Source organism: Heloderma suspectum, chromosome 1 (assembly GCF_057233095.1).
Source record: "Heloderma suspectum isolate Gila_16-S chromosome 1, 16-S_ref, whole genome shotgun sequence".
Classification (NCBI taxonomy): Eukaryota; Metazoa; Chordata; class Lepidosauria; order Squamata; family Helodermatidae; genus Heloderma; species Heloderma suspectum.
This window is the reverse complement of record NC_139458.1, coordinates 132,848,980-132,870,743: the sequence shown is the minus strand read 5'-3', so window position 1 is coordinate 132,870,743 and position 21,764 is coordinate 132,848,980. Positions and strand designations below refer to the sequence as shown.

Sequence of the window (21,764 nt, the reverse complement as noted above, 5' to 3'; positions counted from 1 at the left end):
AAAATTGTAGCTCAGTAGCTTTTTTTGGTTTTTTAAAATTAGGTGTGAAGTGGCCCAGTCCATTCTAGCCTTGCTGTACTTGGCATTTAAATCTAGTCCCTGTTCAATCATTCTCCTCATGCGAAAGCGCTACACACAGAGAGAGGGAGTGGGAGGAGAGTGCTAGATCCACCCCTTCAGCATCCTCATTGCCCTCGACACATGGAGAAGCCTCCTCTACCCATGCAGGCTCTCCCTCAGATTCGAGAATCCGTTGAAATCAGGATGTTAAACTCTCGTGGAGAACCTCCACAGACAGAGGGGACCCTCCTCCGCAGACAGTTACCCTCCATGTGTAGACAAAGTTGAGGACCGATATGGGGAAAAGGCACCAAACCCGGGCAGAACTGTAACAGAAATATTTGAAAGTGTTTTCTACTCAGAAATGATGCTGGATCAGTATATCCAAAATCTGACAAAATTGAAGCATAGGAACACCCTCAAATTTGCATTTCAAATTGGCAACTGTGTCTTAATTTGCAGTTATGTGCAGTCAACAGGGTATGTCTGATAGCTCATGGAGTTCAATGTTTTTGAGTAAGTTGTGAAAAGCCGTTGATTTTTTCAATCCCAAAAGTTGTCTGATCCTAGTCACATAATCTAATTTCCAGTAAAACACTGTCACATATAATTTATGCATTGACTGCCAAGCAAACTAATCATTCTATGACCATTTGGCTGCAGTATCAACATACGGGCATTATGGTTGCTGTCAATGCCAGCATGCTCCAAATACAATCCAGCTAGGGATGGACAAATCTTTCCGTTTTGGTTTCTCTCAGTTTCTCATTTCTGCAATCTTAATTTGGTTCGTCTCAAACTTTGAGAACTTCTCTTGTCCCAAACTTCCCTAGTTCTCTAGTGGTTCAGCCCAAAGTCTGAGATTTCTTTAAAAAGGTCACATGAAAATTGCAAAGCATTTTTGTGAACCTTGTTCCTAATACATACATTTTGGATGCATATTGCCCAATATACACAGTTTTTGCAATTGATTTCTGCAATATAATGGATTTTTAACATTATTTCCCTTAATATATGCATTTTCTCCTATGAAGTTCTCCTTCATAGGAGAACTTTATTACAAATATTGGAGAAGTGTGAATTTCAAAAGATAACTTAGTTTTGGTTTGCATAGTGATACGAAACTGCGAAATTAGGCAAGTTTGCATGAAAATGCGAACTGAACAAATTTCTCCTCCACCCTTAGCTCGCTTCTTATGAACACTGACACTTCATACTGTGCAAATGAACAACAAAAGGAATGAGTGAAGCAAGAATTATAAGAGACAGCAATGATACACAGAAGGTCCTGAACACATTAAGGCCCATTTTGCCATTCCATTCCGACAATTCATTACAAAATATAATCACTGGAGTGATGGCACAGTTGGGCGTAACTGTTCATGAATTTCATGGTATTGGCAGCGAGTTGATCAGTAAGATGAAAGAACTGCCTGTCTTCACTGATTCATACAAAAGAACTGATAAGGCTGTAACATTGGCTCCTTCTGATGCTTTGAGGTAACACAGTGAAGATGATGTCAGCATGGACCATGCATTCGTATGCTAATCATAGCTAAAGGGTGTGAAAGGAACCTTGAGAACATACTACAGTATGTATTAGATGCTTACCCACCATCTTTATTTGAATCATGTAGCATGCTACGCAAAGCTGATAAGCCACTTTTAGCACATTGCCAGGAGCGCCTTGGCGGCCTCTCCCAGTAGATTCCAATAGCCAACTCAAGACACAGATGAAAGGATTTCTTTAATCCTTTTACAACTTAATGACTCTTTCAGATGCTAATCACCAGCGACTAAAGCAACAAACAGCAGAGTGCCCTAAGCTTCAAGTAGTCAGTTGATCCCCGTTTGAAAGAGAGTCACTTGAAGACCCAGAAGTTATGGGCTAGGGAGAGATCCTCCCTCTTTCCCTTGGGTCCATGGGAGGTGGCCAAATGGGCGCTACACCTCCTTTCCGCACCCTCCATTGCTCGTTGCTCTTTGCGTCTGCATCGAGCATCTAAGAAACCCCCCTCCCGTGCTCCCTCACTGCCAGGGTCACTATCTATCTTAGGAATGCTGGCAGAAGGAATCTCTGCCAGTGCTGAGCCTGTGAGGGATGACCTGGCCCCTCTCCCACGGACTGCTGTTTCTCCTCAGAATCCGAACTGCTCTGAGGCTCTCTGGGCTGTTTCCACCCTGACACACATTCTATTATGAGTTATGTTCAGGTGAAATGTGGAGCTGCAGAATTAGAACATCCCCAGACAATAGAACAGTATGTGTTAGATGGAGGATCACTGTGTCATCACATTTCATAGCTCAAGGGCAAGTCTTACGAAGCCATCGCAAAGCCATGTGCTAACTTCATGATGAAAAACTATGGGAAAGCCATTATTATCTTTGATGGTTGTGTCAACTCACCATCAACTCAAGATGAAGCTCATAGGTGCCATAAGAACACACACTTGTCCTACTGTGAACTGAACACCTGATAGGAATTTTGTAAACCAGAAATATTACTTCCTGTTTGTGAGAGGTTGTGCACAGGTAGAAGACCGGCTAGCCTCTCTACCCCACGCGAAAGTAATTGCAGCATTCCTAGAGGAGGAGGGAGCTGGCTGTCACATGCAACTAATGAGCCCAAGCCACAAAGGGAAAAATATAAAAATGGACCAAAGACAGAAGAAAGGGCTGGTAGAAGGAGGAGAAGACAAAGAGGCCTGTTTGTGAAGCTATACAACAGACAGGCATGTTTTGTTTGGAAAGACTAATTGAACCTAGGAATATTTATGGAAAAGAACACCCCCCTCTGCGATGAGCCAGCTATCTCTTGTTTAAGGCCAAGCTGGAAAAAATATTTAGCTTTTTCAAACAACTGAGAAAAATTAAACTATCTCTGAGAGGCATTATCTTTAACAGCTTATCACAAGTGGTGGCCTGTACAGGGAGAATTTATTCCCCATTTCCAGGAATATGAACCCAGACAAAAAATGGATTTTGCTGCATTCAGGGAGTGGATGGAAAAATCCCAGGGAGAATTGTTGGGAAGACTAGCACTGAGTCAACAGGCAGTGCAGGAAGCCCTGGTAAGGCAAACAGAAGCCTTAAAAGGGCCAGTGGCTCCACTGGTAGCAGAACAGGCGCCCAATCCAATCTTTAAGCTGACAGACTTGACCAAGGAGGATGACAGAGAAGCTCATCTAGTGACCTTTGAGCATGTAGCTGCAGTGGCCTGGTGGCCTAGAGGACAATGGGAATCTCTAGGCGCTCTTTATTTAGTCTTAGAAAAATACAGATCAACTTGAGTAAAATGGCAACAGAAGCATTTCAAAGTATTTTCCACTCAGAGTGCTAGTTCATCCGTATATCCAAAATCTGGCACAATCAAAACATGGGAATATCTTCACATTTGGATTTCAAGATGGCAGCCGTGTGCTAATTTGCAGTGAAATGTAATTTCTCAGTAAAGTTTTATTTTTCAATTTTGTAATGTCCCAGTAGCAATTTATTTTTATTTTTATTTTATTTTATTTTAATTAATTTATTAATTAATTTATTATTTTATTTAAAACATTTCTATCTGTATCATTAAGATCTCAGGGCGGCATACAGATAAAATCAATGTAAACAGTATAAAACCATAAATAATTTAAACACCTAAAATCATATTAAACTATTAAACAAGCTAAAACCAGTTAAAATCTAACACAATAAAACAGTTAAAACAATGTGCTAGGGAATGCATTTAGCCCTCAAAGGCATTGGTAAAAAGCCACGTTTTCACTTGGTGCCAAAACAAGACCAATGTCTGTGCCAACTGAGCCTCCAAGGGGAGGGCATTCCACAACTGGGGTGCCACAGCAGAGAAGGCTCTCCCCCACATCCCACCACAGTGCATGTCTCGCACTGATGGAAAGCAGAGGAGGGCCCCTCCAACAGATCTCAATTCTCGGGCAGGCATATATACGGAGAGGCGCTTCCTCAAATATCGAGGTCCCAACCAAGCCGCTTAGGGCTTTAAATGTCATCATCAAAACTTTGAATTCCGACTGGAAGCGCATCGACAGCCAGTGCAATTCCTTTAAATCTGGTGTTATATAGTTTTTATGAGGTGTTCTCGTCAGCAGACTAGCTGCTGCATTTTGCACTAGCTGCAGCTTCCAAATTAAACAATTCTGTCTCCAGGAATTTGTACTGAGTGGAGTACCAAAACTGAATGTAGCTCACAGTCTTACCACACACAATAACGGTTCCTCTTTACCCCAATCTTTCTTTATTCAATAGTATAAGTTATGTTGGGGGGGGGGGATTTAGTTGTGGCTGTTGCAAATCAGAAGTCAGAAACCCTGGCTGATTCACTGCAAATCACCAAGAAGATCCAGATCCACCTTCTGTCTACTCATTTTCGAGGAACAGCCACCATCTTTGAGTGAACACTTGTCAGCCTTATAAATAGACAAAATGCCCTGGCTGGGGCATGCTGGGAGTTATAGGACCTTTTTCTGTCTAAACATACATAGGATTGCACCCCTAAAAAGAGAAAAAGAGCAGGTTGTTTCTGATGGGTGCTTATTCAGTGGTGGACAAAGACTGGAATTGCCTTTAAGAATCCAAAACATTGCATGTGCGGGCAGAGAAGACTCACATTTGCGTGAGTTCCGGCACTAGGGTTTGTCCACTATTTCAATGCTCTTCATTACAATTTAATTGCCATCTACTCCTAAGCGAGCTTAATTCAAGAGTTCCGGTACCTTTTTCTCCAGAAAAAAAGCACTGCATAAGACACAATCCTTTACTCAACACACAAAAAGGGATTTGGACACTTTTATTGTCTTTCTGCCTTCAGAAAGTCAGCTCAAGGGTCCCAATCCCATGTTACCTTTTAGCTCCACACAGAAAGGGAGAAATTGGGCCCCTTGTGCTACATTTCTGCTTTCAGAAAGCTGGTGTGAGGTCCTAATCCTTCTGCTTCCCCTACTTGTGCATTCCAATTCCTCCAAACTTCCTACATGTTAACTTAAAGATGTAGGTAGTTTTTTTTTTCTTTTTTCTTTTACTCAACCGTGAGCGCAGATATGGATCAGGACCATAAAGTGGGGAGTAGGGAGCTTTCATCCTTTGCCCTAGAGTGGGGAGTAGGGAGCTTTCATCCTTTGCCCTAGAGTGGGGAGTAGGGAGCTTTCATCCTTTGCCCTAGAGTGGGCTTTAACCCTTTGCTCTATGTCTACAATTTACTTTACGACTGGGTGCCTTTTTTGCAATGTGAATTTGAGGTGTATCTGTGTGCGTGTGTGTGTATGGGCGGGGTGTGTGTGTGTGCTGATCCACACTGGGATCACAGTGGTGGTGGGGGGCAAAGGTGAAAATCCTCCCCACACACACACACACACAAACTCTAGGGTCCTAGTCTGTGTAATAACATGTAGTCTGACCCGTGGAGGTCGCATTCCATAAGTAAACATAGCATAGAAGCCAACAGATTCCGTTTGCAAAAGAGAGCACCTCTACATACACTGGTGCACCAGCGACGTTCTGGCTTCAGAATGAAGCTGAGCACGCACAAGATAATTTTGCCAGCAGTTGTTGCTGCCATAGGCTTTCATGAGGTCCTAATAACTTTTGAACCGCAGCTCAGAATGACACCAAGCCAAAGAAGAGCAGCCTTCCTCTACAAGTCTGAATAAAGTACATCAGTAGTTTTCACCAAAATTATAAAGAAATATGTGATATACCTGAGCTAAAAATGGAGTACAAAGGGCGACTGTCTCAATTTTCAGCAATTTCTAACTCTGTACCTCTGACAATTTTTATCAGATTGGTTTGTAATCTGACACGTTAGTAGATCTCATCGAGCAGTAGCAGCATTGCTGCTACTGCCACCAAACAAAACCACCCCTAGTTCAGCACCCCTTTCACCCCTCCACCTTCAATTCCAAGCTGAAGTTGTGCAAAGTCTAACTTTCAGTTCAGTCTTAGCTAAAATGCTAAGAACCACTTACTTCAGATACTGTATCTTGCAATCTGGATGTGTCAGGCCCTCCGCCACCAGCGTCAGCCCTGAGCGATTTTCAGCATGGATTTCCAGTCTCAGCTGTGATAGTCTTGGATGGGTGTGGAGAACAGATGAGAGTTCCTCACAATGAGCCATGGATAAACCATACAGTATTAGGCTGCAGGGGGAAATTACACAAAGATTCAAGGAGAAATATCTATCTATCATCTATCTATCGTCTATCTCTATCGTCTATCTCTATCGTCTATCTCTATCGTCTATCTCTATCGTCTATCTCTATCGTCTATCTCTATCGTCTATCTCTATCGTCTATCTCTATCGTCTATCTCTATCGTCTATCTTATTTATTTATTTATTAAATTTATTAATCGCCCATCTGACTGGTCACCCAGCCACTCTGGGCGATGTACAACCCACCATAAACAATTTTAAAACAATAAAATTTTACCATAAAATTTTTTTTTAAAAAATACCCTAACCCACCCCAAATATCTAGTCTATCTATCATCTGCACTCAAGTTATATAACATATAAAATACATTAAAATAGAAAAATAATTCAACAAAAATAGTATCACATTTCTGGCTACAAAACGACCCAGCCCTCATACGACAAAAAAACCTTAACATCACCTCTGAAATATGCTTAGTGTGAGAAGCCTTCTTCTTTCTCTGTTTTGCATATAAATCTGTAGTCGAACTCAGGAAGGCCAACCCCACCATCTGAGGCAAGGCAGAGGGTGACCTGGATGAGACTGTGGTATATTGCTGAAGGAACTTGCTCTCTAAGGAATGCTCAGCATTAATGTTTTTACAGCACCATGCAAAGACTCCCCCCCCCCCCCCCAGGCTTTTACTACTTGAGAAATTTTACCATCTGTTTTATGGCTGCTTTTACTCTAAGTATTATTTTTGATATTCCATTGTATTTCTATAATTTTTACCCAAAATACAGCAAAAGAAAGAAAAACAGAATCCAACAACAATTTAAACAAAATTGAGTAACAAAATGCATATGGTTTTAACAAATGAATAACAAAAGGAATATGTTTACATCTTTATGATGAAATAAATGTGGTCTTTAAAAACAAAAACAGAGTAAGGAACAAAAAACATTATTGTACACCCATTCTGGAAACTATACATTGAATGGTGGTATGCAAATTTATACTTTGAATAAAATCCACTGCTTTCCTTTCCTTTCAATCATAGCTTGATTTCCTTCACTGGCTGAAAGAACGGAAGAGAGCTGACTTTTTTCTCACAAAATAATTAGGAAGAACGCTGCCTGCCTACTTTGCCATGTTTATTTGGATCAACAAGGGCTAGAGAATTCCATTTAAAAAAGGTGTGACCCAGGCCAGCTCATGACCAGAATGCATACAAAACTCAGACAACTGGGCTACATGACATCCCCATCTGTCAGTGCAGTCCTGAGAAGAGTCCTGTGGGTAAGGCAGGTTCTGGTTATTGTGAAAAGACCACAGCTTCTGTAGTGCTAATAGGATGGCATAAAATGCAAGCAGTTTCTTACCTCAGGTTCCTTAAACTTCTTTTTTGAGACTTCAGTGCTTTAAGTAATGGTCTAAGAGAGGTTTTATCATGATCCCCTTCACTAAAAAGGCTGGAAAAGAAAAAACAAATTGTGGAAATTTGAACATAAGAAGAACCATGCTGGATCAGAACAAAGGCCCGTCTTGTCCAGCATTCTGTTCTGTGGGAAGCCCATAACCAGAAGATGAATACAACAGCGCCTTCCAGATCAGGTTCCCCAGCAACTGGTATTGAGAAGCACACTGCCTTTGATATGGGAGGTAGCATATAATGGGGATGTGCACCAACCACAAGATTTGGTTTGGAGCCTGATTAGGGATGTACGAAAGTTCCGCCACAGATCTCGGGGAGGCTGAATGCCAGAGCATTCGGCCCCCCGAAATCAGTGGCGAAACGGCCCACCGCCCCCGGGACGGGACTTACCTTGGGCGGATCTTCCTGGCGGCGGCTTCTGCGGCAGCTGGGCGGCGGCGGCGGACGGTCTTCTGACCGGCCACCGCCGCCATTTCCAGTTAAAACAAACAAACGTGATAGGCTACGTAAAGATTTACGTAGCCTATCACAGCTAGATTTTAAAAAACACCGTGATAGGCTACGTAAATGTTTACGTAGCCTATCACGGCTGACTTTAAAAAAACAAAAACAAAACGCGTGTATGCAAATGGCGGCGGCCATGGCCGCCGCCATTTGCGTTCCTTATTTTGGCACATCTTAGTCTACGTAAACATTTACGTAGACTAAGACGGCGAAAATAAGGGGAATGCAAATAGCGTAGATGCTACGCTATTTGCGTTCCCCTTATTTTCGCTGTCTTAGTCTACGTAAATCTTGACGTAGACTAAGACGTGCCAAAATAAGGAACGCAAATGGTGACGCCCATGGCCGCCGCCATTTGTGTACGCATGTTGTTGTTTTTTTAAATCAGCCGTGATAGGCTACGTAAACATTTACGTAGCCTATCATGGCTGACTGCAGGGACGCGAACGGCGGCGGCTACGGCCACCACCATTTGCGTCCCTGCTAGCCAGCGGCAGGATGTCTGGCTGCTGGCGGAGCCGGCCGGCGGCTCTGCAAAATTGCTGCAGAGAACAGCCGGCTGGCCAGGATTCCGGGGGGGGAGGAATGGAGCACCTCCCCCCCCAGCCAGGATTCCGGGGGGAGGGATGGAACACCTCCCCCCCAGCATCAACATAATCCATGGAAAAGTAAATCACTTTCGTACATCCCTAAGCCTGATTTGCTGGTTTGGAACACAGCCAATTTGGCCCAGACAAATTCAAAGCCTGCATGCTTTGACTCGGGCCCAAATCTGAATCTCGATTAGGAAATCCAAATCTTCATATATCCCATTGACTATCTTTGGAAATCAACAAATGGCTAGAACTTTTTTTTCCGTTGGCCAGAAATGGATGAAATTTGCAGACATACTATTCCCTCCTGAGGGGATTATGCAAGCCATATTTCAGATACAGGATTTTTGTGCTATGTATGTTTACGTTTTTATTTTGGGGGGTAACAATAACTGCCAATAACTTTTTTATTTCTTGGCAGAATTGGATGGAAGTTGCAGAGATAGTTGCCCCTTCTGAGAGAAACAAGCCTGCCAAGTTTCAGGTGAATAGGTACAGGAAGCTTTGTGCAAGAGCAGCCTTTACAGTTTGTGGATTTCCCCCAAAAGATGCAGTTATCTCCCTATGTCTTTTGTGGGCAATAGTTGTGAAAATGACATTCAGCACAGAAGTGTCTCTAGTTGAGAAACCTGCAAAGTTTCAGAAGCGAAGGTGCAGTTTTTTGTGTGGAAGGAGCTGTTCAATTTGAGGGAGGGTTGAGTGATTCCCTTCCCCTCCATTTTTTTTGGGGGGGGGTTGCAATTTGTATGAAAATAGTATATGTCATAGAGATGTCCCTCGGCAAGAAGCATGTGAAATTTCAGAAGGACAGGTGTAGAGGCTCGGGAGTTAAGGTGAATAAAAAACAGTATAAGACTGTTGTTTTCTGTATAATTGGCACCAAAGTCAGAGAAAGTGAAATAGGACAGGGATGGATGGTTCATGTGGAACAAACAGTGACAGAGGCAGATCAATTTGAACTCCCAGGTCCCACAGTGCACCGATCCTCTCTTAACATACCTGATCCTGGGAGAGAGAACTAGCAAAGAGCACTGAACACTGAACTGGTCCCATGATATATTACTTCAACACCCCTCCCCCAAAGCAGACTGTACCATGGCTAGCCTAACCACCCTTCCCCAATGTGCATCTGAACAGGCCAATGAGTCCTTTGTGAAGCCATATAACAGATAGGCAAGTTTTGTTTTGAAAGACTACTTGGGCCTAGGATTATCTATGAAAAAACATCAGCCTCTATCATGAGACAGCTATCTCTTGATTAAGGCCAAGTTGGATAAAATATTTAGCTTTCTCAAAGAACTGAGAAAGGCTAAACTATCTCTGAGAGGCAGTAGAACGTAGGAAGCTGTCTTATGCTGAGTCAGACCGTTGGTTCCCATCGAGCCCAGTATTGTTGACACTGACTGGCAACAGCTCTCCAGGGTTTCTGGCAAGACTCTTTCCTCACCCTACCTGGAGAAGCCAGGATTGAAGCTGGGACCTTCTACATGCAAAGCAGGGGCTCTGTCACACTGAGCTATGGCCCCTCCCTGAGAGGCAATGTCTTTAACAGCTTATCACAAGTGGTGGTCCATATGGGGCAAGTTTATTCCCCATTTCGAGGAATTTAAACCCAGGGAAAAAATGGATTTTGCTGCATTCAGGGAGTGGATGGAAAAATCCCAGGGATTTTTAATGTTATATTGTAATGAAGTACATATTTGTGTGTATATGTGTGTGTACACATATAAATATATTTTTAGATATATTACTTAAAATATACAAATGATTTGTTCCTGTTTTTATCCTTCTCTTAAACTTATCTCCCCCCCCCCTTTTTATTATATCATCATCATGGGATTATTATTATTATTTGTTGTTGGCTAAACCTTTAATGTTTATTAATACGCGTTAACTGAATGGTAATTTATGGCCAATGGAAATGGATTGTTTGCTTCTATTCCTGTGCTATAAGACAGTTTGGATATTTGGTTTGTTCTTATTGAAGTTTAGTATAATTGTTTTTTTCTTTTTTCTCTTTCTTTTGCTATCCTCCCTTTTTTCTTTTTCTTAGAATACTGTAATGTTGGAAACTGAAGATTCTGATTATATTGTTGGTAGTGTTTATTTCATTTATAAAAATAAAATAAAAATAATTTTTAAAAAAGGAAAAATCCCAGGGAGAATTGCTGAGTCAGCAGGCAACGCAGGAAGCCCTGGTAAGGCAAACAGAAGCCTTAAAAGGGCCAGCGGCTCCATTGGCAGCAGAACAGGCGCCCAATCCAATCTTTAAGCTGACAGAGTTGACCAAGGAGGATGACAGAGAAGCTCATCTAATGACCTTTGAGTATGTAGCTGCAGAGGCCTAGAAGACAATGGGCATCTCCGCTAACTCTTCATTTAACAGGCCCTACCAAAACAGTATACAGGTCTCTTACTAATGTTGATGCCTTAGACTATGACAAAGTAAAAGCAGCCATTTTGGATCAATTCCAAATAACTGAAAAAAACTTACAGACGACAGTTCAGGAGCTATGTCACAGCGAAAGGAGAGACACCTCCCCCCACCCCATGAAACCACCACTGCCCTAGAAGAACTGGTATGAAAATGGCTAAAACCTGCAGGTCCAGAGGGGGAGGCTGTAATGGACAAGGTTGTCACTGAACAATTCTTACATGTGATGCCCCCAAACTGCTGTTCCTGGGTCATATACCATCGTCCTCCCAAGCTGGAAAATGCTACCTGTCTTATGGACAATTTTCTAGCTGCTGAAATGCCTTTTGTCAGCTTAGAAAATGCAACAATTTATAAGCTGGCTGGAAATAGTAAGGAAGAGGGACAGCCCAAAGGCTCAGACTACAGATCTATGGGAGGTGAGAGAGGGCAACCCAGGCGATGAAGCTGCACATCAATCAGTTGAAAAAATGGAGAGAGGGGACTCTGCCCTCCTCCTGGGGAAGAGTGTTTATTTCCCAGAAAAAAGGAAGGTGAGGAAACCTTCCCAGCAATAGAGCCCTCGCATTTAACAGAAGAGCAGCACCAGCAGGTTGAACAACTCCTACAAAAGCATTGGGCCTTATTCTCTACCTAGCCAGGATGGACACCAGCTATATGACATGAAATTTGGACTGACCCAGGCAAGGTGGTAAGAACTCTTTTGAGAACTCTACCAAGGAAACAGTGGGAGCCAGTAAAAAAAGATGTGCAGGAGATGCTCTGGCTGAATGTGATAGAGGCCTCCGATATCCTTGGCATAGTCAAATGGTGTTTATACCAAAGTCCGGGGCTGCTATGAGGCTGTGCAGTGACTTTAGAGCCATAAATCAGTAATCTCATTTTGATGCCTATCTAGGTAAATAACTACCTAGACCATCTGGGAGAAACTTGATATCTGACCAAAGGCTACTGGCATTCCTCTCACACCTGAGTCTAAGGAAAGATAGCTTTTCCTACTCCATGGGGTCTCTACCAGTTCAGGACAATGCCATTTGGGTTAAAGAGGATGGCAACCACATTTCAAAGATTGGTGGATTTCTTGATGGCTCCCTTTCAAGATTTTGCCATGGCTTGTATTGATGATGTGATTATATAGAGCAAAATGTGGGAGAATCATCTCTGTCATCTTGAGTTAGTCTTCACAACCATCAGGGCAGCAGGTCTACATACCAACCCAGCTAAATGCCATGCGGTAAAGACCCATCTGGGGTATCTCGTGGGACAATGGGAAGTATGCCCAGTAGTGAGCAAATCAAGAGCTTTACAAGATCTTCCCATTCCATCCATAAAAAAACAAGTGCGGCAGTTGTTGAGGTTGATGGGTTATTATAGTACATTTGTACCCCCTTTGTGCTACTTTAATAGCTCCAATAACAGATTTGCTTCAGAAAAAAGTGAAGGAACCCCTGGCTTGGACTGAGGATTGTCAAAAGCATTGGATACAGTAATTTCAATACTGGCCTCAAAGCCTTTGAGGGGCCTTTCATACTGGCCACTGATGCTTCAGATGTAGGAATTGGGGCAGTCCTGTCTCAGGAATATGAGGGAGTAGAATATCCAGTACTATACTTAAGTACGACACCGTTCCCTAGAGAATGCAACAACTCAACAATAGAAAAGGCAGCTCTTGTCAAGAAGTGGACTATATGTGACTTACGCTATTATCTTCTGAAGAACCCCTATCCTGTAATTACAGACCATGCAGCTCTCCATTGGCTCCACACCATGGGCTGCCACAATGCTCAGGTGCAGCAGTGGAGGATAGACTTGCAATCTTTTGAGTTTACCGTGAAGGATAGGGCTGGAAGTAAACATAATAATGGAGATTTCTTCTCCTGTTGGATGTCAAATTCAGGAACTGCAGGAGGGGATGAAGGGGCAATTCCTTTAAGTGAAGGGGTGTGTGAGAGGGCATGCATGGGTGGAGGTTTGGCTAGCCTCGCTACTCCACCTGAAAGTAATTGCAGCATTCCCAAAGGAGGTGGGAGCTGGCTGTCATGTGCCGCTAATGAGCCCATCGCACAGAGGGAAAAATATAAAAATGGACCAAAGGCAGAAGAAAGGGGTGAAAATGCTTCTGAAAACGCTTGGATGTAACTGTGTAACAGGGTGTTCTATGCTGCGCTGTGGACAGAAACAAAATGGCTGGCCTTCAACTCCTTGTGGAAACCGCTACGTCACTGGATGTGTCAGTGGTTTGACAATGGAGTATGAAGACAGTGATTATGATTAATAGGTTGACTGGAACTGTTTTGCCTGGAAGAAGTGTCATTATTTAACTTAGTATTATTAGTTGTAATATGCTTATTGTGTATAATATATGCAATACCATGTTCCTGGGCCTGTACTGGTTATTTCTTAGACTGTTACAATTAATTGCTACTGAGACATTACAAAATTGAAAAATAAAAGTGACCTATTTCCAAGGAAACTGAACTCTGGGTATGCATTGGAACTCCAAAAACTTCTCACTGCTTGGAAGTGGGGTGCATGCATGGAACAATACTAATACTACTATTAATAATAACATCTCCCTCATCTCAATGTCCTTTGTGGCAGCTCTGCTCCTATTCCAGAAAACATGTCTGTAATAGCAGCTACTTAAATTATATAACCATTCAGAAGCTTTATATGAGCCTGCAGATATTTTATCTATTTATTTATTTTTAACTGTTATAACCTGCTCTTCATCCACAAGATCCCAGATTATGGAAAGGTCTAGTATGTAGCTCACTGCCACATGAGGTTTTACACCCATAAAGCAAGCAACTTTATCTTGGCCAAGTTCTCTCAAGCGGGCAGCTCTGAGGGCCAATAGGATGAGAAAGCAATCAGTACGCAAGCAGATCTAGTCTCATCTTTCCATCCTTCCTGAACTTAAGAAGAGAGCTGTGAGGCAGGAGAGACTGCAAGGAAGGCCTAAGAAACTCAGGTGTTTGTGTGATGCACAATGCCAAATGCTAAAAGAAATGCAAAAACCCACACACCTAAACGAATCCAACAGGTTGCTGCAAAAACATCTTATGTTAACAAGTAGGGCTGTGCACGGACCCCTCGATTCACTTCAGATGCTGATTCAGAACTTCCGAATTGGCCCTGCTTCACTTCAGACTGATTCAAACTCGATCCAATTCTATTTGGATCTGAAGTGATATTTAGATATCCAAATTATTCAGATTTTACGTTTTCCCACTGACTTGCATTGGAAACAGAAACAACCCTAACTTCTTCAGCTTTTCTGATAAATATATGTCATTTGTCGACCAGGAGACGATTCAGCCAGACAAATTTCAGACAATTTGGCCAAGTAGTTTTTGTACTAGGTGCAGGTAAAATGTGCTTTTTTCAACAAAAACTCTCAAAGCAAAGAGCTTTAACTTTTCATTGGTTCCACAGAAATGCATGAAATCTGGGCATCTGGCAGCCGCAATGTGGATCATTCAAGCTGCCAAATTTCAGTGTGGCCCAGTAGTTTTTTGCTAGGCACAAGTAAAATGTGCTCTTCTCAGAAACTCAAACAAAAGGTAATGAAGGGATAATCAGAAAAGTTTAAGAGATGATTAGGAGGATATTGCTATCCCTAATATTTGGTGTAGGGTTTTTTTGAAGTGCAACATAACCCTCTCCCCTGGTGCTTTCCTTTTCAGCTTCACAATGGATGACCTCAGACTCCCTTTGGCTGAAGAGAATACACATTACCCAGGAAAGCAGTAATGGCAGAGGAGGACGAGAGGCGACTACAGGCACGGGTGCTGCATAGGCGCTGACAGAGGAGGCGGAGGAGCGGCAGAGGCGGGCAGTGGGTGCAACAGAGAGCAAGTAAGCATTAGGCTTGTGACATTCAGTCATGAAGCTCTGCTACTTCACAGACAGTCCAGCAATATCTCCCTGTGTGCCTGGTATAGGGAGGGGACCACCCGCCTGCTAAGGGCGGTGCAACACGGCAGCTTGTAGTAGGGCACCACTCTTGAATCCCACATTTTCAAGGAGGCTGAATGGCTGATCGTCCAGTGCTACCATCTCACTAATGTAGTTGGTGATTTTGTCGGGTGTTGGAAACCTCCACCTGGTGGACCCATACTTCCCCCACCCCATCTCCTCCATGGTGGCCTGCCTAAGCCTCTTGGGGGTTGAAGACAGAGAGCTTGCAGGACTCTAGCACCTCCAGCCTTCTGCTTGCCCCTGCTGCCTGACTGCTGGGACATGGGAGCCTCTTCCCTGAGCAAGACTGGTTGGTGCTGCTTCCTTAAGTGCAGGGGCAGGCTGCTGGCGGTGTAGTGCCCTGGCTTTCCCCCCCTGCTCAGAGTTGCTTTGTTGTGGCGGCAGACAGCAGCGTTGGGATGCACGCCCACCTCAAAGTGGTCCCACATGATGCTGCCCTGCCACTTCTGTGGAGTCGGAGACTGTCTGCCTTGAGTCTCGGGGTCATCACAGGAGCAAGGGGAACTATGGAAAAGGGGTCAGGTGGTAGAGATTAATCCTCTGCCTGCTGCTCATCCTCCCCCGCACCCTGGAAGACCTCCTCCTCTTGATCCTCCACTATGCTGGGGACATCCGAGACCTCTGACCTGACATCCATCAGCAGGCTTCCCTCTTCCACTACAGAAGGAAGAAACGCTGCTCCTTTTGCCAGACTGCTACTGCCGCTGCCTGCACCAGCCTCCTCCAACAGGGACCTCGGGGCACTGCTCTGATTGGCCTCCACATGCTGCTGCCCTACACCAGGAGGCACTATCTGGACTGGGGGTGAGCCAGCCTGGCTACTGGTGCTGCTGGTCACACCACCACCTTGCCCACCTCTGCCCCTGCCAAGACCCCTTAGATGCCTCATATTGGGCCTGCTTTGCCCCGCAATATACAAACAAATTGTGTAGTGCTTTGACCACTGTATATTCTATATTGCATAAAATGTATAATAAATGCGTAGTGCTTTGCCCACTATGTTGTATAGACTCGTGTGTAGTGCTTTGCACACGCTCACAGCACACACATACACAGTGAAACAAAAGCAAACAGATCTCCAGTTATACACAGCATTCCCCCCCCCCCACCACCACTGTCACTGATTAGAGACTGCTGGGTTAAATTCAGCCCTAATCTGGAAACTAGAGTTGCCATTCACCAAGGATCACCATTCCCCCTCCTCTTCCTCTCCCCTTTCCCCCTTCCTCATCCTCCTCACGCCCTCCCTGATCTTTTGCAAGTTGATACATTTTAGGGCCAGGCTGTCTGGGCTTCAGAATAGCTCCAGATCTCCAAGGAGCACTGAGGTGCTTTGGAGGTGACCCACTTCGCTTTGGACCACCTCAGGGCTATTCTGACCCACTTTGGAGCCCAAAGAAGCACCCCTGAAGCATTCTGATTTGCTTCAGGATTCAGATTCGGCTCCAAAGCAGTGCACAGCCCTATTACCAACCTTTTGCCAATCAAACCTCATGATACAGACGAAAGGAAAAGCCATGTATAGTCTGATGTGCACCCTCAAAAGCTGACTTCAATAAATTTAAAGGAATACTGACTCCCACGAGTCAAAATATTCAAGGAGAAGGGAATTCAAGATGGGCAGGAGTTTCTTAAAAGTGATATATTGAAGGCGCAATTGCATACAATTCCAATCAACAACAAAAGTGAGAGTTATCTATAGAAACTGGGGTGGCTGAATAAGGAGTATTCTGATGAGGTCAGATTTAAAAAGGACAAGTATATGACGTTAAAAGAGGGGCAAATCACAAAAGATGAGTGAAAACGAAAAGCCAAAGCTTGCAGAAAAAGTTTCAGGAGGTCTAAAGCTCAGAATGAGGGATATTAAACATAACAAATTTTGCTACGTTGGAGGAAGAACAAGGAAGGAGTAGATCTGCTGTGGTCTGCTCTGATGTGTGACAGAGACACATTAGAGAGTGACAGAAGGTAGAATTGCTCACCTCCTACGCTGCTTCAGACTTCTTCCGCAGGAAAACTGTGAGGGTTCTAGAATAGATACTTAAGCACTATGTTTGTGAACATTTAGGGAAAAAGTGCTGTGATCACTAAGAGCCAGCATGGGTTTATCAAGAACAAGTCATGCCAGATGACAAACTGGAAAAGGTTCAGACAAAGGTAACAAAGCTGATCAGGGGACTGGAAACAAAACCCTATGAGGAGAGACCTCTACTATGAGGAGAGACCGAAGGAACTGGGCATGTTTAGCTCTGAGAAGAGAAGACTGAGGGGAGATAGGATAGTGCTCTTCATGTACTTGAAAGGCTGTCGCAGAGAGGAAGGCCAGGATCTTTTCTCGGTCATCCCAGAGTGCAGGACACAGAACAATGGGCTCAAGTTACAGGAAGCCAGATTCCGGCTGAACATCAGGAAAAACTTCCTGACTGTCAGAGCAATACGACAATGGAACCAATTACCTAGGGAGGTGGTGGGCTCTCCCACACTGAAGGCGTTCAAGACGAGGCTGGACAGCCACCTGTCAGGGGTGCTTTAACTCGAATTCCTGCATTGAGCAGGGGGTTGGACTCGATGGTCTTATAGGCCCTTCCAACCCTACTATTCTATGATTCTATGGTAATATACCTCAAACAAAGCAGAGAACAGCTGATCAACAGGTAGACAAACTAGTCCTCAACAAGAATTGGAGCCACAGGGCAGGATCCAAGCATGCCATTGCACAGGTGGGGGCCACCGCCAATTCTGTTCCGCAAGCAGTGCCCATTGTGACTTTAAGTGTGTGTGTGTGTGTGTGTGTGTGTGTGTGTAATGAATCTGTGGATACATATGGGTATCAATGTTATTTCTACGTCTTTTACGGTAAGTATATCTAGACTGAGAGTGGTATGAGTGACAGGAGGTATGATGTATTTGCATATGTGAGATGACTGGCTGAGCAGGTGGGGGTGAAATGGTGTGTGAAATATAAACAGAGAGCTGCGCTTGTGGAATCTATATTAGGGATGGACGGATCACCCTGCCCCCACCCCACGTGGCACTCGCCGAACCCCCGCCACTTACCTGACTGCTGGGTGGTCTGTGAGGTGCTCGGCAGCGGAGCACAGGTGCCTGCTCCCTCAGCAAGCCACTATTTCCCAGAAGAACGGCTGCTCATTCTTCTTTGTAACTATCTCATTTGCGCACATGGGGGGCTTTAAAGGGGCCATTTCCACAATATTACAGGCATCAGTGCCTGTAATAGTGCAGAAATGGCCCTTTTAATCCCCTATTTGCACAAATGGGATAGTTCCGGAAGAGAACAAGCAGTCATTTTTCCAGAGAATGGCACTCAGTGAGGGAGTGCATTGAGTCGGGCAAGCACTGTGGTCCACAAACTGGTGTCCGGGGGCCCAAGCCAGCGATTTCTTGCTGGGCCTCAAGGCCCAGCTGGGTGTCCACGCCATCCCTAATTTAGATAGGATTGGTTAGGCAACAGATAAGGAAGAGTTTAGATCGAGAGTGGGTTTGTGAAGAGATAGTGAAGAGATAGTGATTAGGATTGTGTGTATAAGATTAAAGTGGTTATTTACTGATTAACAGCCTAAATCTGTAAATGATAAATATTTCTATGTTTTATAAAATCTTACATCGATGGCTTGTGGCTACAAAAGGGTAAATGTAATAAAGAGAATTACATAGGTCAGAATAAAAGGTCAGTGTGTCCTCACATCCCAAGGATTAAGGGTGTTGGTCCTGAGATAAAGGTGGCGGCTTTACTGAGTGTGTGTGGTGCAAGGTGTTGCCTGCTGTGAGGAAGGCCTTATAGAAAAGGTATCCTCACTGGGAAACAGGAAGGAATGCCACACCCACTCCTTGTGCAATGGGGATTTAGCGCTTCCTCTGGAAACGGGAAACTCATTTCTGAAATGGGACGGGTTGGCAGAACTCACATAAGGGAACTCCACTGACCTGTCCCAGTCCAGAAAAAGCACTCCTGCTTAATTTGGGGCTTCCTAAAAGAAGTGCCCCAATCCCTGTGGCACAAGCGGTGGGCCCTGCTTGCAGAGCAGCTTGCTTGGATACTGCCCACAGTGATAGAAATATATGCCCAAGATTGGCCAGCAGAGTGAAAAGAACCAGCATAAGGCTTTTGTGAAGCATCTTTTTAAAATGTGTTCAATTAGAAGAATGTACTGTTAAGTCTTAGAATACACGTGTGAGTGTTGTCTATGAACTGTGTTGAGAATAGAGATTTAAAGATTTCAAATTTCCGGAAATGTTGAACCCATGGGTTTTTTCCCGGTGGTTTTGGGGAAAAATGGAAATGTTGAGAAAAACTGAAAAATAAGCAATACTTTTTTTTAGCGCTCTTTACAGATCTAAAGTCATTTTGTTGCCTTCCCCAACCTGGTGCCCTCCAGATATTTTGGACTTCAGCTCTGATCAGCCTCAGGCAGAATGTGCAAAGGTCAGGCATGCTGGGCATTGTAGTCCAAACATCTGGAAGGCACCAAGTTGGAGAGGGCTGCTTTAGGAACAGAAAGTAGCCTTTTGCTGTTTAGGGGGTGAAGCTTACGGAAATCTGGCCTGAAGGAAGCTATCAAGATTTTATTTAGCTGGGAAAGACTCCGTTTAGGAATGGTAAGCAACCATATTTAATTTTAGAACCATTAAGCAATCTTGACCTATTATTTGAAGAGTGACATTTTATTCACTTTTGTAAATAATTTCCATTAATGAGCATCTTATTTTTATTCATTCTGAAAGGTAGTCTCTGGTGGTAGTGTCAATGCCATGCCTACACCGTAGGAAACAGACTACTGAGTTTCTTTTAGGTAGGTAGGGTTTATTCTAGTGGAAGCAGTTAAAAGGTCTTATAGCTGTGACAGCATTCCCTAGTGGTGAGGTCTAATTAAGCATTTTGCTATAAACTCTGGCAGTGAATTCTATAGACCCACGGGTCAAAATCTTTGCATGCTGTTCCATTGCATCTGGTGACAGTGGCAGGATAACCTACAATTTATTTATTTTTTTTCCACGTGTGGGTTTTAGATTAGAACTTGCATTGCATCTGGGGAGGTAAATTCAGGGTCAATAAGCTTATTTGTCCAGCCTGCCATATTCCAAGACAAAAGACGCAATAAAGATTCAGGCAGCTTTGCTATTAGTCTATCTTGTTTAGGAGACCTGCAGTGTCTAAAAAAACACTACCAACTTCTCCTCCGCTAGCCAGCACTCAGGCTGGTAACCCCTTCACTGCTACAGGACTATAGGCAGCCTGATCTTCAGGTACAGAGAAGGCTACAGAAGCAGACACCCAGAGATGCTTAATCAACATGAAATGAGGGGGCAACTCTGACTTGGCATGCATAATAACAGGTTCAAGCACTCAGGCTGTTGACTGATAGGTCCCAGGGCCCTGTGGTTCAACAGTCATGTGTATCCTAATGGGCTCCTGTCCTTTGTCACTTGGCACACATATGCTGGTCCTGTGGCAAGTACAACAATAATGGAATGTTGAGAAGGAGAAGGATGGAACGGGGGGGGCAGGGGGCAGTTAAGAGGTGGTTAGTAGGAGGGAGGAGAGTTAAGCCTCATCGGGTGAAGAGGGGGCTGAGTTGGCCAGTAGGACAGTGAAGAACTAGAAGTGGAGGGAATGATGTGGGATAGAAGGTAGATTGTGAAGAGCAGGTAGATTGGGAGGCCTCCAGCTAAAGAATGAGACAGAGAAAGACACAGACCACCAGCTGTCTTAAAGAACAAGATACAAATCTTCTGTGACCAAGAAAGCCAGAAAGTGGACTGTTACAATAGTTAAAGGGTTATTCGAAATTATAGGGATATTAGAGTACTTTCAGTGTGGTTAATGTTCATAAAATATTGTAATTCCCTTAAGATTTATAAATATTGCTAAAGTTTACCAGTATCTGCTGGAATTTGTCCAATACCCATCTCAGATTGTCCTATAAAGAAGCATCACAGTCCCTTTGCCCAAAGTGCATTGTGGTTCGAAAGGGGGCTGGCGTTATGGTTGACACCATATTTCCTAGCTTTTGGGTGTTCAGTTCCACCATAACTCATGAACCACCACAGGTTTTGCCACTGATTACAGGTCTTAAAAAGGGGAAACCATCACCCAAGACAACAACCACAAGAGCCAGTGAGCCCCATGTTAGAGGGGAGATCATACCGTCTCCAACAATTCTTGATGTTCTATTGTATATAAACCGGTTAGATACTTCCCCAGGAGAAATTCACAAAATCTCTTAGGTGTTAGAACCAGAAGCTAATCTAGAGGCTCCTCTCTGTCTTCCCTCCAAAATGGAAAAAAACAAAATGCTGTAGTTGAGATAACTTTCACAGGAGAGATGCCCTGAAACACTCCAAGTCAGTTTCTCCATTGCTTTGGCAGGACATAATGCCTGAAGTGGAGGATAAACTGACACTGTGTTTTTTCAGTCACCTGTTGTCATGACCCCCAGCACTCAGGCTTTCCAATGTGCAGCAAAGGATTCTGATGAGGCGAGGCACAGGCTACTTCCTCAGGGGCAGGAAAGTATGCTCCTTATTCAGGGCGCTTCCAACCAGTCATTCTATGGCTCATCTCCCCAGCCTTGCACAAGTCACAG

The 21,764-nt window shown here is 43.9% G+C and overlaps 1 protein-coding gene across 8 annotated transcripts in view; it reads right to left on the bottom strand.

Moving 5' to 3' along the window:
* Positions 1–21,764, bottom strand: part of LOC146357899 (NACHT, LRR and PYD domains-containing protein 12-like) — a 112,023-nt gene that overhangs the window by 76,812 nt on the left and 13,447 nt on the right. For all 8 annotated transcript variants that reach the window (XM_084834582.1, XM_084833696.1, XM_084832848.1 and 5 more), the window contains 2 exons: positions 7,592–7,681; positions 6,045–6,215 (listed from right to left, as the gene is read on the bottom strand). In XM_084834582.1, coding sequence (XP_084690708.1) covers positions 6,045–6,215; positions 7,592–7,681 — 261 coding nt within the window. The remainder of the gene's footprint in view (positions 1–6,044; positions 6,216–7,591; positions 7,682–21,764) is intronic.